General features: G+C 39.3%; 1 protein-coding gene across 1 annotated transcript in view; it reads right to left on the bottom strand.

Moving 5' to 3' along the window:
- SLC41A2 (solute carrier family 41 member 2) overlaps window positions 1–13,932 on the bottom strand; it is a 63,026-nt gene extending 49,094 nt beyond the window's left edge. The window contains exons 1-2 of the mRNA XM_026117999.2: window positions 13,577–13,932; window positions 2,729–3,473 (exon numbers count right to left, since the gene is read on the bottom strand). Coding sequence (XP_025973784.1) covers window positions 2,729–3,283 — 555 coding nt within the window. The 5' untranslated portion in view covers window positions 3,284–3,473; window positions 13,577–13,932. The remainder of the gene's footprint in view (window positions 1–2,728; window positions 3,474–13,576) is intronic.
- Between the last annotated feature and the right edge of the window lie 926 nt (window positions 13,933–14,858).

Genomic DNA, 14,858 nt, shown 5'->3' with positions numbered 1-14,858 from the left:
TTTGAAAAATTTATTTTTCCTGGTTAATCAATAATTATTTCTTACTCTCTCTGAAAAGGGAGACTAATTTTTAATATTGCAGTTTAATGCATGTAATTTCTGTTTATATTGTGCATATGCTAAGTTAATTTCAACCACTTAAATTACACTACTAGTACATAAAACCAATAACTAGAAACTAATATGAAATTTAGTAACATTTCTCTTCATACTAGCAGGAAATTAAATCTTGATCTTACAGCAAACCTAGTTCAAAAAGATGTCATTAACTTGAAGTCTTTTTTATGACTCTAAAATATTATCAGGTGCTATACGTGCTCTTGAGTTCTGCTGTTAATTTACAAAATATTTTCCTCTTTTCCCTTCCTGCTGTCCAGAAACTTCATATAAAAACAGCAAGTAATAAGTTGTCAAATGGTCAAAGTCCATAACTCTGCTCTTATCTCTTTTACTTATAAAAAGCTTTGGATTTGCTTACAACAAAAATTTTAAAATTTAGAAGAGTATCGTTTTCCAAAACCCAGACTTTATAAAGCAAAAAACAAAGACAAAATCTCTCATAATTCTATTATGTGAGCAATTCTGAGCTCTCAGAACAGAAATGCTGTGCTGCATTAACTGTCTGTCAGTCCATGTATTTAAGTGGTATTCATCTATCAACTTTACCTAAATTAATGAAATTGTAATATAAATTGTCTCTGTATTCAGGGATTTGTAGCAATTTAAAAAATGATTTTAACAAAAGACTGATTCAATTCTCAAATGTAAACAGGATCTGAGAATATACTATATTTGAAATTACATATATTTTTACTACTGTGAAAGAATAGCCACAAAATGGTTGGTAAAAATCCAAGCTTAAAATACTTTGTCTTGTTTAAATTTTCATTTTCAAAACATGTTCTGTCATATTTTAAAACCTCACTTTACTGACATCATCGTTTAATGGCAATTTTAAGGTGCAAAAAGCTATTACTGACTCTGGTTACTTATTTTTGCCCCAGTGTCACAACCTTGCTCCTGCATGGTGAGCTGGACTTGGAAACCAATTGAGATTAAAATTAATACAGAAAAAAAATTTTTTTCAATCCAGTTCAACAAAACCAGCTACACACACAGTTATGTTCCCTTAAGGAAAGAAGTGCAAGGTGAAACACTGTGTTGGAAGCCAATAGTGGGCACAATTGCCTCTTTTGGCTGGTCATTAAGGTATATCAGGAAGTAAATCATATATTAATGAACATGAGCAAAGCATCTGAACAAAGCATAAGACTGGTAAGATTTGTATGAAGAAAGCATAAAATTGACATATAACAGTGAATATATACAGAAGCAGGAAAGTGTGCATGCCATTTTTTATTTTCCTTTTTCTGATGTGTAAGTGTCTTAATTGATTAGGTCAAAGTTTTCTAACTCTCTCAAGATTTTGAGTGACAGTCACCTTTTACTCATCTTTAAATGAACACTGTAAAATTTTAAAATACATCTAAAAACATCTAAAACAGAATGAAACAAAACATAAAAGCCCAGATTAATTCCTTTACAGTCTTTCCAATATGAAAGGTGTGGTTATTTAACATATGTTTGAATAATCTGCGTATCTACTCATACAGGAAGAGAGAACCCATTAGGTTTATAATTACAATGAATTTCTGTTTTTGAAAAAAATAGAAACTAGGTAGGAAATAAAAGTAAATATAGCCTTTACAAAGCAGACAGAATGCAAGAAAGTAAGCTAGTCCAATCAATAAACCTTTCTTAACTGTTACATCAATTTTCTTCAAACATCACTACACAAAGAATTATTTCATAAGCAACTGTTACTTTAATGCCACTGAAATGCTTGCTATGCGCAACTGAGTTAAGCAAGGAACCAGTCCTAAAAACATTCCATATCAGTAGGGTCTTAGTCATATAATACTCCGACACATTGTTTTAAAATATTATTAAATACAACTCTTATAATTCAGAGAAAGTTCTGTTTTATCTTAACCCTGAATAACTATCATCAGTTAAATTTGCTAGCACAAATCAAGATAATCTGGCCTGAATGTATCTACCATAGTTATATTTCAAGGCGGAATTGGCTTTGTATCCCTGTTCACAGCATTGATGTTTGTAATTCTGTGTTCACTATACTTAATATTATACTAAAAAGTCACTTACACATACCTGAACACTCTAAAAAACTCTAAATCACTTCATATGAATTTCATACAGAATATGAATGTAATGAACACTTTTATATACCATATGTATTACACGGACCACATGTACACATGTTCTCAGATACTGTAGAGATATGAGATGCACAAGTAGGTGAGGTAATACAATAAATTCTTCTCAATTTTTAAACACGTACATATTGTGACATCACAGTTTATTACAACGTCCACTTAACCATGTATACATTTATTAATGTCAACAGAATTTTGAACCAACTTACTTTTTTTACTAGATTTTTATCTTTATTTAAAGCAAGAGGTAAGTTTATTCACCAGTTTACTATGATTAAGTGACAATACTTACCTAGACTTGAATAACTCCCAATGAAATTATGAAACTGTTTTAAAAGAAGTATAGGGAAAAGGAGGAGTTCATAATAGTAGAAACACACATAGATATAATTGTGGTTTAATATCGCAAAGATCTGCAATACCATGCATTAGAATTGAAAAACCCACAGATCACCTGTCAAAAAAACCCACCTTCCAAAGCAAATACCAACCTGCACAATATCCAAAACCATGCCAGCGGAAACAGTTCCAAATCCTGCTAGCAAAAAAGGTACAAGTATCTGTAATGCCATAATACTACTAGATTCTTTGGGTTGTTTTCTGCTCCCTTCCACAATGATATCTTCATTGCTGTCACTAGATAAGTTATCTTCCTGCAACATGGCATCTGTTTCTGAAGCGTCCATTCCATCACAGTAATTATAACTGGTAAAATCATCGTATTTAGGGCTACAGCTAGATGGGCTGTGTCCATTACTACCATGGAAAGTGGGTTCTGAGAAGTGATGGTACTCCATGTGCTGATCAGATCTAACATTAAAATTGTGTCCTGCTGGCTGCAATCCATCTTGCCAGACACCATTCACTTTTTTATGTCTTTCATCCTGGTTTATCTGGTAAACAACAGGAACCATACTCAAAAGCAGGTTCAAAAATTTATCAGACTGAATTGTATTAAGATTTATGGTCCAATTAACAAAACCTTCCCTGTCATGAACTCTGCTATTTGTTTTGGTGATAGTAGATCTGCCTTTACAGTTAGTCATAGTGTTACAGAAATATAGGTTGGAAAAGCACTTTGTTCCTCAGACATCAACGAAGAAATCCTGTAGATAAGTCATCAAGTGCCACACTCGATGGTTTTAAAATGGATAAACCAAAATGATCCTTTTTTGCAGGTAAAAAGATTTTCTCATTGATCTCAGATCTTGAACAATTCCATAAGTAAGGCTGGATCTGAAAAAAAAACCAAGTATATATTCAAGCTTTAAAATATTTTAACTCCGTACAGAAGACACAAAATACTAGCCTAAATTCTCAGGTCACCCGATACCTTTTCAATGGAAGTGTTTGTAGAAAAGCAAATCTACTCCAACCTTTAACTCCCTAATTTGGAAGAAATTAAAAGGCAAAAAGGAAAAACTGGTGAATGAGGAAGCTTCTCAAACCCCCATACTCTCCAGTGAGTGAAAAAGACAGCAATGTGGATTGTAAGTGAATACACTGATACCCTAACTTTTGCCTTCTTAAGGCCTGGAAAGCCAACATCATCAGGTAGTGTGTGTAGTCTAGATTTCCAGCGGCCTTGAAGGCAGTAGGTCCTGGCTGCCAGAAAGTCCCCAGAGAAAAGTATCTGGAGGAAGTGCAAAGGCACAGATAAGGAGAACCCACTCAATGCACTATGGAGCCACTACTATTCCTTGGACCCTATGCTAATGGCATGAATGTGGGGCACAGGTAAGAAAAAAAGAAAAACTTTCAAAACACTATCATAGGTGGTAAGCCTAAAACCATTACTGGCTGGGAAAGGCCTTATGTGTTGATTGTCCCTGACTCCCTCTCAGAAAAAAACAATGACAAACCAGTACTGGTATACTGACTGGTATGTACGATTTGAAAGCATGATAATTTAAAATCTTACTTACTGAATTTGCTCTGAAGCAAGCATACAAATTATGTTAAATACAAGTAAAGAGCTACTACATATGTAATGAAACTGGACACTTTTTCACAAAATACTATAATATCAAGGAAAGGAGACATTGAAATTCAGACTAATTACTCTAAAATAGTTTAAATTTGCCTAATTTAAAAATAAACCCACACTGCTATACTCATAAATATGTCATATTCAAATTTAATTAAATTAGAAAAATTAAATAAAAATGCTAGGAGTTGAGGTAATTTAAATAAAGATACTAAAAATCTGATTTTAATTTAATTTTGCATGTGGTGTACACTGCAGGTATTTCCTGAAAGATAGGTTATTTTGATATCTGGTAACCACTAAAATAAAATTATTTGATCAGCATTAACACTAAATGTGGTTTGTTTATTTTGCTTTCTGTGGGTGATGCAAATACAATACTTTTTTATGTTTAGTGTCATTTAATGTGCATTTATTTCAACTTTTAAATTTCCATCATGTTAGAAAATTAAACAATGATGTGTTGGACAGTCTCAAGTCACTTGACATTTCCTCCATCAGAAGCCCCTTTACCTTGATCTTCTTCGATTTTCATGTTACGGTCACTGTTACAACAGTTTACTAAAAGAACGACAGCATTCATTTGACTTGAAGCTTTGTTGACTTTGGTATTTACTGTTGGACTCCATAATACAAGCAAATGATTGGCATAAACAAAGAAACAAAGATTAGGCAGATTACCCTAGCATGATGCAGGATAACACAACTCCACAAGATCAAGACACCATATCAACGCAGAGCCAGAAAAACATGTATATTTACAGACTGTAGGAAATAAAAATAGTTTAGGGTTGGAGGATTTTTAATCTGTTTTCCTAAGAAAATGGGGTGCCCAAGATCATCCTTTTTGTGTTATGGTCCCTGTTCTTCCCCTCCCTCTATTTCAACATTGTTAAATCACACAATATTTTTGTAGCAACTTCAACTAAATTTGACAGAGTGGAGGTCTCAAAGCTATTAGCTATTAAAAGCGTTATAAAGAGAGACCTGAATTTATGTCCCTGTTATAATGCATCTTCAAACATTAGTTAAGATAATTTACCCACATATAGCCACAGCAAGTCAGACTTCAAAAGTCCTGCTGCTTATAGAACTACCACATTTTTTTCATGAGTGAGGAGATGATGCAGACTCAACATGAAGGCTTTTCTTCAACAACTGATTTACCCAAGGGAGCTCTGGCCAAGAAATGCATATTTTAAAGATGGCAATGGAGTCTGTCACTTGAGTTAGGAAGAAGTCAAGTTTCATAAGGAAAAAAACATTTTTTTTCCACAGAACCAACAGAACCAAGATTCCTTAAATGTCTTTTGCCACTCTACAGTAGGTTGTGCTATGTTGAACCTTCTACCATAGGTGTACAAAAAACTCCTAGACCTCAAATCTGTTTTTCACATAGCATACTTTAATTAAGAGTAACAAAACAACTATTGCTGCTATCCCAGAAGAGCTCTAACCACAGGTCAATACAGTGTTCAGTTAAATGCTACAGAATGAGAGAACAAGAAGGAGCAGTTTTGTTCTTTCCTGGCCCAAAGAATGTATTGTCTAAGTAAAAGAAAAGATACGGTGCATAGAAAAAGACAAACAGAAGTATTAAATCAGCAACCTACTACCAACTTTTGTGACAACAGCAAAAAGTGTTACTGAAGAATTAAGAGGAATATAAGCAGAAGAGAGGATCACGGGAAGTTGAGGAAAATAAGGATTTCAAGAATAGTATAGCTGAGTGTGCTGCAGTTTGCCAACTGATTTATGAAGATGCAAAGGGCCACACTAGCTATGAAGTTTGCAGAAGGAAACATTTTGGACCACTTTAGCCAAGTGAGTTTCACGTGACCACAAGATGCATTCAGGTTAGAGAAACTTTACGACAGAATTAAATAACAGGATGTGGAATTACAATGTAAAAGAGCCCTTGGTGAAAGACACTTACAGAGACCCACAGCAACCTTGCCGTTTGGTTGGCTTTTTTTTTTTTTTTCACAAAGGGATGAGGGAGTAACAAACGAAGGATTTTATTTCACTCCCAGTGAAATACATTAAGGAAATTTCCCACTAGCTTTAACGAGGCAGAGTCTGGCTCTCATTGTGGTTTCTCCAATATGTCTTCCAATCATATCACTGGGAGTACTAGACTGGTGACTCATGGAAATTATTCACTGTTCTGGAACTTTGGCCAAAAATATTTGGGTTAATTATCTGTATCTTAAAACCACATGTTTTTTTTTCTCCTTGAAAATTTATACTTTATTTTTTAAAGAAATAAATCTTTGGGGGAGGTTGTGGTTTCATTTAATACGAGAAAGTGTTAATAAATAAAAATAACACTAACAGAAAAAAAAAAGAGGGACAGAAAAATGATTCAGTCAACTAGAAAAAGTTACAAAAGGGGAAAGAGGCCGGCCTGGATGGCTAACAGCTGAAAAGAAATAGTACAAAGCAGTTTGGATGATGGCCATTTATGTTTTTCCTACCAGAAAGTCTTGGAACACAAAAAAGTGAGCAAATGATAAATGCTGAAAAAGGAGAACTTAAGATGACGAACTGAAAAATATGCTATACAATAAAGAGTAATTATATCTTTAGAGCATGCCCAGAGAAGGTAACCATGAACCTTTGTGAAAGTAACTATTCATTTTTAAAAACCTATTCCAACAATCTTCCAAATGTCATTTGATGCTGTAATTCTATCCTGAGTTAATGGATGCTAATATTGCTGTAGTTTTAGGTTTTGTTTGCACCTATACAAAGCAGCAAACCATCTAAGGAGTAGAATGATCTCTGGGTCAAGAATTCCTTCAGAAGCTTCATCACTGACAAGAACAATCTCAATTTTATTGTGCTGTCTAGAAAAGATACAGGCACCAAAAGAAGCAAGCACTACTAGAGTAACTCATACAAAAGAACTCTATTTCTGTATTAAAAATAGTTAGAGCACAGGCAGGAAGTATAAATCTCAGAAATCCCATCCCCAGCTTCTGTGGAAGGAAGAGATAAGTGAATCTGGTTCTTGCCTTATAATCAGGAGGTTACAGAGTAAGGTAAAGTACTAAAAAAAGGGAGAGAGAGACAAAGTTCCTCTGAGAAGCCAGGAAGCAGCCTCAAATTTACCACAATCAGCACATTATATGTGAATATGAAAGGACATCTTTTCTTTCTTCCTACATGCAAAATAATGAGCTATGTCCAGACTATGAATATAATAATTCACACTTCTTTATTGTTTCCTAAGTACCTACATTTAATAGTTTCTTCCTTTCCTTCATTCATTCTATTTCACATAACAATTAATGTGTATTATTTGTATCTCTCTCAGTCCCACAAGCGTACACAAATAGTAAATACAACCATACCTGCTATTTGCTGAGGACATACTCCTGAAAAGTGAGACACTTTGCAATTTGACAGATAACAAACCAATTTTCCCCTTAAGAATTAATATATTTGATTGGGGAATGCCTGCAGCAATTAAAAAAATACACATAGAAACAGCATACATGTGGAGAACGGACAGGCAGAAGCAGGATCACCAGCTAGCTGGAAGAGATGCTGACTTTTGGAAATGGGGAGCTACTTCAGAAAATCTCGGACACTTCAGCTATGAGACTAAACATCTGACCTTTACCACATTTTTCCATCCCTCACATTTGATTGACTTGATTGATCTTGATTCATCTGACAGAGATGAACACAACAATGAAAATGTAACTCTTCAGGAAGGGGCAGCAAAAACACTCTTCAAATAATATGATTATCCAAATGAATTGCCCACACTGCTCCAGATGTCCTCAGGACTCAATTCCCAAGAGCATGGAACAAACATATGGCTTAAAGAATATCTAGCACTGGAAGGATTAAGGGACTGGATTCTACAGCTAAATATGATTGTCTGGTGAGTAGACTGTTGATAATTTCTCTTAAACATGAAAACAATTAGTAATTAAATTGCCGTGTTCTTTTAGGTACCTTCAAAAAAAGGGAAGGGGATGAATGGACAGTCATAGTGTATGAAACTTTTTGTAGAGTCAGCATTATGACAGGCTAAAACAAAGATGTATTAAAATCTAAGTCTAGGAAAATTAATTTTCTGATCCTCTTTCAGAGTTTGGCTAACAAAAATAAAAGATAACACCTATTAAATAATACTGAAGGCTTTCACAGGATGCAAATCTACTCATGCCATAGTCAAACTCCACTTTTCCTAGAAGTTGCAAACTTTTATTATAGGTAATCATTTAAAGTAATAATAAGCTTCCATTTTTATATTTAATCTCTATGTTGCACTTCTATGTGGTCTATAATAAAACACAACCTATCACCTGAGAAACACCTCAGTACAAGAACAATCAAGGGAATATCCTTGGAAAGGGATTTTCAGGAAAATGATATGAAACATTAATGAAATACTGAGCTTTAATACTTTTCCTTAATCAACATATAAGTACTTTGACAGCTCTATATCAGTCTTGAAAAGGGCCTTTCATTTGATGACAGCCAGTGTATGCTGATTTTACTATTTCTAGTGTTTTTCCATATAGTAAATTTTTTTTCCCATTAATAGAGATTATTTCTTGTGGAGAAAACTCAAGAGGGTCTAGTTTTGCTCATTTTCACATTTACGTTACATATCCGTTTTCAGAGCAGATAAAATCCTAATCACATGTACAGAAATAGGAATTCTGCTATTGATTTAAGCAGGGTTAGACTTTCATAATTCTGGACATGTTTGTAAATGGCATTTATTAATTCAGGAAAGATGCCACTGTTCCTGAATTGTATACTTAAATCACCATATTTACGTAGCATGGAGGAGATGCTGATTATGTATTTTTAAATAGTCTTCTGTGACACCTTTTACAGTTACTGGATATTTGGTATATGATTCTTTTCCCTTTATAGGTCTTTTACATCTGCTCAGTGTAAAACCAAAATCACAGGGATAATTATAATGAAATGGTCATATCCGTGTCTAAGGACTCTCATAATAAGTTGGTTATATCCAATGGTTGTGCTGCCATTCAGGGAGACCTCAACAGGCTGGAGAAACTGGCCAACAGGAACTTCATAATGTTCAACACAGGGAAATGCAAAGTCTTGCAGCTGGGGAGGAATAACTCCACATACCAGCATAGCCTGGGGGCCAACTGGCTGGTAAGCAGCTTTGCAGAAAAGGCCCTCGGGGTCCTGGTGGACATCAAGTGAAGCAAGAGCCAGCAATGTGCCCTCACGGCAAAGAAGGCCAATGGCATCCTGGACTGCACTGGGAGGAGCGTTGCCAGCAAGTGGAGGGAAGTGATCCTGCTCCTCTACTCAGCCCCGGTGAGGCCACACCTCTGTCTAGTTCTGGGCTCCTCAGTAGGAGACATGGATTTACTGGAGAGAGTCCAGTGAAGGGCCATGAAGATGATTAAGGAATTGGAGCATCTGTCATATGAGGAGAGCGAGGAGAGGCTGAGAGAGCTGGGGCTCTTTAGCCTGGAGAACAGAAGGTTCAGGGGGATCTTATGCATATATATCATTTATACATGTATAAATACCTGATTTGGGGAAGTAAAAAAGAGAGCCAGAGTTCTCAGTGGCAGACAGTGAAAGGACAAAAGTCAAGAGGCACAAATTCAAACATTGGTAATCCCATTTATGTGTAAGAAAAGGGTTTTTTTACTGTGAGGCTAGCCAAACACTGGAACAGGTTGCCCAGACAGGTTGCAGAGTTTCCAGCCTTGTAGATATTTACAGCTCAACTGGACACAGCCCTGAGCAACCTGCTCTAGTTGACTCTGCTCTGAGCAAGAGAGGGTTGGACTAGACAATTTCTAGAGGTCCATTCCAGCCTCAACAACCCTGTGATTCTGTGAAGTTTGGTACGTGAGGTTTTGGGGTTTTTTTGTAAGTTCATAATAAGATTTACATAGATAACAGAGGGCTCTGTAGGGCCTCCTCTCCACTGTTGTAACTGTCTTGTATAATACAAGTTCCCAGTAATACACTGACATCCACATACAGCTATGGCTAATCTTTAAATTGCTAAATCCTTGTAAACATAGCAGTAGAAAGTGAAAGCTGTATTGGATCACCTCAGCATATATAGAGAGTAATAAACAGACTGTATTATCATTAGCCACTTTGCGGAAACCAGAGTCCAAGGTGGTGCATGGGGGTAAGATTATTTATAGCAGATGCTTAATGTTTGGTATCAGAGACCAGAAAACATGCTGGAAGTTAATAAATGTTGTTTACAAGGCAAATACATGGCCATTACATACCACTGATGGTGACGGTTGATGTGGTGTTTATTGTACGGCAGTTGTAGGGTTAAATCAACAGTAAAAGAAACAAAAGGAATAAATAATAAGGAAAAAAAATAGATGAAACAACCTCCAAATGTCTTCTTGAATATAAGTAAAACTAAAGAGCAACTAGCCTCAGGCTCAATTTTCAGACAAGTTTTAGACTATTGCATTCCACTTCCTGAACATGGCAGCTTTTGATTTTGGCCCCAAGGAAAGGAAAAGCAGCTGTCAGAAAAAAGTTTGATTTGCCTCTACACTTTTAAGGCAACTCACTTAGAAGAGACCAAAAATGCAGCCCAAAATGGGGTGGCAAGGCTGTGAAATGTGGTCAGGTTGTAAAATCACCCAAACGAAATGCCAATTTAAAAACTACCTGGCAAATCATGCTCAGCTCATCAAAAGTAAGTGTGAAAGTGTTAAATATAAAAGACAATGCATGTAGTCCTCTAGATTAAGTGACCGATAAATACTTACCGGGATGAATCCTAACTGTACTATTTGGGATGCCACCTACAGTTTTCTATTGTCATCACCAACTGAGAATGAATTGCTTATTAACTCAGACTCATATAAACACTTCACGTTGCTTTTTGGTGGATACTGAAGTATTTGAAAAAAAAAAGATACATTGCTATTTTTCCTTCTGAAGGAAGGAAAGTCATACTGTAGTATTCTGGTCACAGTTTCACAATCTCTTTAAACCAACAGAAGTAGGAACTCCTGCCAAAACAGGTCTTGCCACCTATTCTCATCTTTTCAATAGCTTTAATCATTTGTGTGGCTGCTGAGCAAGCCAAGTGAGGGAACAGATATGGTTGAAAATTACTTTCTGTTTGATTGGTTTTAGGGGCGAGGTTTTGTTCTTCTAACTTTTTTTTTTGCTGGGTCGATTTTCAGCTGGATCAGCACATCTTACAGCCAAGCAAATGTTAATGCAAGCACAAGGGAATGAGTGGGAATATACAAAATAGATGAAGGAGAGAATGGAATTGCTCATTCAGGAGTAACCTGCACTTAATTTGGCTCAAAGGAATCACACAGCTGTAGTGTAAGAACTCGTTTCTGAAAGAGGATCAGAAAGGAATGCTTACACAGAAACACAGAAGTGAAAGTATTATGTTGCAACATAACAGGTGTGTGTATATATATATATATATATATGTACCCATAATAAATCATAACATCTGTAAACTCCAGTAGGTTTATTTCCTTGGAGCTTTTGTTTAAAAGTTATTCACAGTATTCTAAACTTTATTTACTATGTTTGATAAACCTTAGAATTTTTCATATATATATATATATATATATATATATATATGAAACTACATAGTACTCTTGTAGAATGCTGGATGGGAAATTCACTTCCTATATGTTAAGGCTTTACAATCGGTAAGTCTGAGTAGAACACTGTATAGACTTTTCTGAAAAATTCAAAAAAGGGCACATCTGGTCTGTGCTTCAACAAAGTTAAGTAAAACACAGGAAGAAATAGAATATAATAATTCATACGTAATACTGCTTCAGCATTCCTGCAAGTATATCCAAAAAGTTTACAAACTGATGGGAAAAAAAGTCTACATCTAAAAGGACACATTGCCTCAGACTGTGCAGCCAGTTATAGGAAATGAACTGAACTGAAAAAGCTAGTATAATTTAAGGTGTCTGCTAAAGGTTGGCAGGACTTTACCAAGTAGAGATATATGAGTGAACTTTTGTTCTGTATTTTTTATGTTTTGTTCCTGACATTAAGATTAAACAATAATTCAGTTCTGTATGCTCCACTTATCAGAGCCTGGCTAACGTACTGTATTTTATAATCTAGGATCTATTATGAGCAAAGAAGGTTTACATGATTGCATCCTGGACAGGATGGGGGAGCTATGATAAAGTTCACTGAAATTAAAGAAAGAGATGGAGGTATTACTTGAATTTAACTGAGAATTAATGACAGAGTAGAAACTAAAATGTAGTAAATCACAAAAAGCACTTACGTTTTGGCAGGAAAGTATGGAAAGAGCACAACACATGTTAATTACAGGGCTTGTAAACAAATGGGATGACAGTTCAAGTCCACCTGTATTTTGTACAGGTAAGAGTCCCATGTTTTTCTGGCACCTGCATCTGTGATAGCAGATTATGGCATATTTTTATAGGTGCAATGTGGGAATAGAAATGTAAATATACACTGATAAGTAGAGTGCTAAGAAATTAGGGTCATTGGAAACGTTGGGCAGATCTTGTATAGAGAAACCAAAAAGAATCATTGTCCAGACTATCTGGAGCAGTGCATGATTATATGCACGTCATGAAAACAGCTACTGGGGTTTGAAGAGAGCAGGGTATCAGGATGCAGGTGGCATTTTATCTTTCAGCATCAGTAGGCAGGATGCAGGACACTTGAGCAGGACAGGGAAACCGGTGAATCTAAGAGCCTCCACTAGTTCAGGAGGAGATGCCTGCCAGGAATATGATGCGGATGAAAGGAAGTAATACAGAGAGGCTGTTTGGCTGAGTCCCATGGCCCCTAGTATAGGGAAAGGAAGCGTGGACGGAGGAGATGCCCTCCTGCACTCAGGTAGGGTACAGCAAGAGTAGAGGAAATGGAAAAGGGCTGGGGGGCAGTACCATATATACGGAAGTATGTGCCCCCCGCCTCCAGGAGAAAAGCGAGGCGCCGCGCCTTCTTTTGGGGAGGGGGCGAGCCCTACCGTATATACCGGTGGCTCGGCGCCTCGCTGTTGGCGCCGTCCATTTAAGGAGGACGGCGGGTGCCGTGTATCTCGGAGTCCTTACGCAGACGCTCGTATTCGGGGTGGGGTCGGCGCGCTTCTCCCGGGGGAGAGGCGGGCGGGGAGGGCACGGCGCCGGCAGGGCGGCGCAGCTCAGCTCCTTGACTTGCGCAGAAACTTTCCAGCTCGCCGCCTCCCCACGGCCCCCCGCTGCCTCCCCTACCCCGGGGTGGCAGGTCGTCGGCCGCCCTTGCGCAGCGCCCGCCCCGGCCCCCCTCCCGATCCCGATCCCCCCCCCCGGCGCCCCTTTGGGCTGTCCCTTCCCCTCACCTGGGCGAGAGCGACAGCGGCGGCAGCTGCCCGCGGTCCCGTTCCATCGCCGCGCGGAGAGCGGCCGCCGGCCCCGGGCAGGGAGGGACCAGACCGGCGGCGGTGACAGCTCCGGGGCTAGGTGAGCGCCGCCGCCACTGAGCAGGCGCGGAAGCCGCTCGAGGGCGGGCGGGCAGCCCCCGCGATGATGTGGCCCGTGATGCGCAGCAGCTGCCGCCGCCGCCGCCACCGGCTCCTCTGACCCGGCAGCGGGCGAGGGAGCGCGCGGGGGAGGGGCCGAGCGCCGGCAGCGCGAGCCGTGGCCAACCGTCACCCCGCGCCGTTGGCGGTGGGCGCGGGGGGGGGGGGGGGCGGCGGCCGCGGAGCCCCCCCGCCCCGCCGCCATGGCGGGGGCTCCTTCCCGGCGCGGGGGGCGCACGCAGCGGGGACGAAGGGCGCCCCACGCCGCCGCCCTTCAGGGACGGGCAGCCCCGCGCGGGGGCGTGCGGAGGCAGAGGGGGGCCGCGGGCAGGGGGGAGCAAGCCGCGGCCCCCTGTCCAACCGTCGGCGTCGTCTCCGAGCGGCCCGGCCCCGAAAGTCGGCTCCGCGGGCGCAACGGGGCCGCCTGGGGAGCCACGCGTCATTACTAGCCACTTCGCAACTCAGTTCTTGCGTTAAAAAACAAAAAAATAACCAAAAACCTCACAGACTTTGACCAACGGAACGAGAAGCCCCTGGCTTCAATGACCCGGGCTCCCGGAGCATCGCCACCCGCAGCGCTGTCACGGCTGCGCCACGTCCCCGGCGCCTCTGCCAGGAGGTGCTGAGGGCATGGAAAGGCGGCGGGCATGCAGGGAGCTTGCACAGCTGGCCTAGCTCACACTCCTCGCCCTGCTTTGCCTTTCTGACCCTCTCAAATGCTGGAGGCTTTTTGATTTTTTTGCCCCCCTCCCGGCAATGGAGGCAACGTGCAAGATTGGGTTTCCATGCTACTCCCCTCCGAACAGCCCTGCTAATGCTTTACAGCATAGGGAAAACAAAAGACTGCGAAGCAGAGCGTACACCAAATGCACTCTCTTGGCAGACCACAATGATGCATTTGCTTCCACTTGCAAAAGCTGTCTTGGCAACATAACACAAGACTCAGCATTTTTTACTTATTTCAGAATTTTAGGGAACACTTAGAACATTTTCGCTCTGCTCATGTAGCATGGCTAAAAATAACTTCCCGAAGAAGAAGAATGTTTACAGTATTTGGTTCAGAATGTATTTATGTGAAAACTTTATGCTGTGCTGAAAACTT

The sequence above is a fragment of the Dromaius novaehollandiae genome, chromosome 1 (assembly GCF_036370855.1).
Source record: "Dromaius novaehollandiae isolate bDroNov1 chromosome 1, bDroNov1.hap1, whole genome shotgun sequence".
NCBI lineage: Eukaryota > Metazoa > Chordata > Aves > Casuariiformes > Dromaiidae > Dromaius > Dromaius novaehollandiae.
Note: the sequence above shows the minus strand (reverse complement) of the source record. Positions and strands in the feature narration are given on the sequence as shown.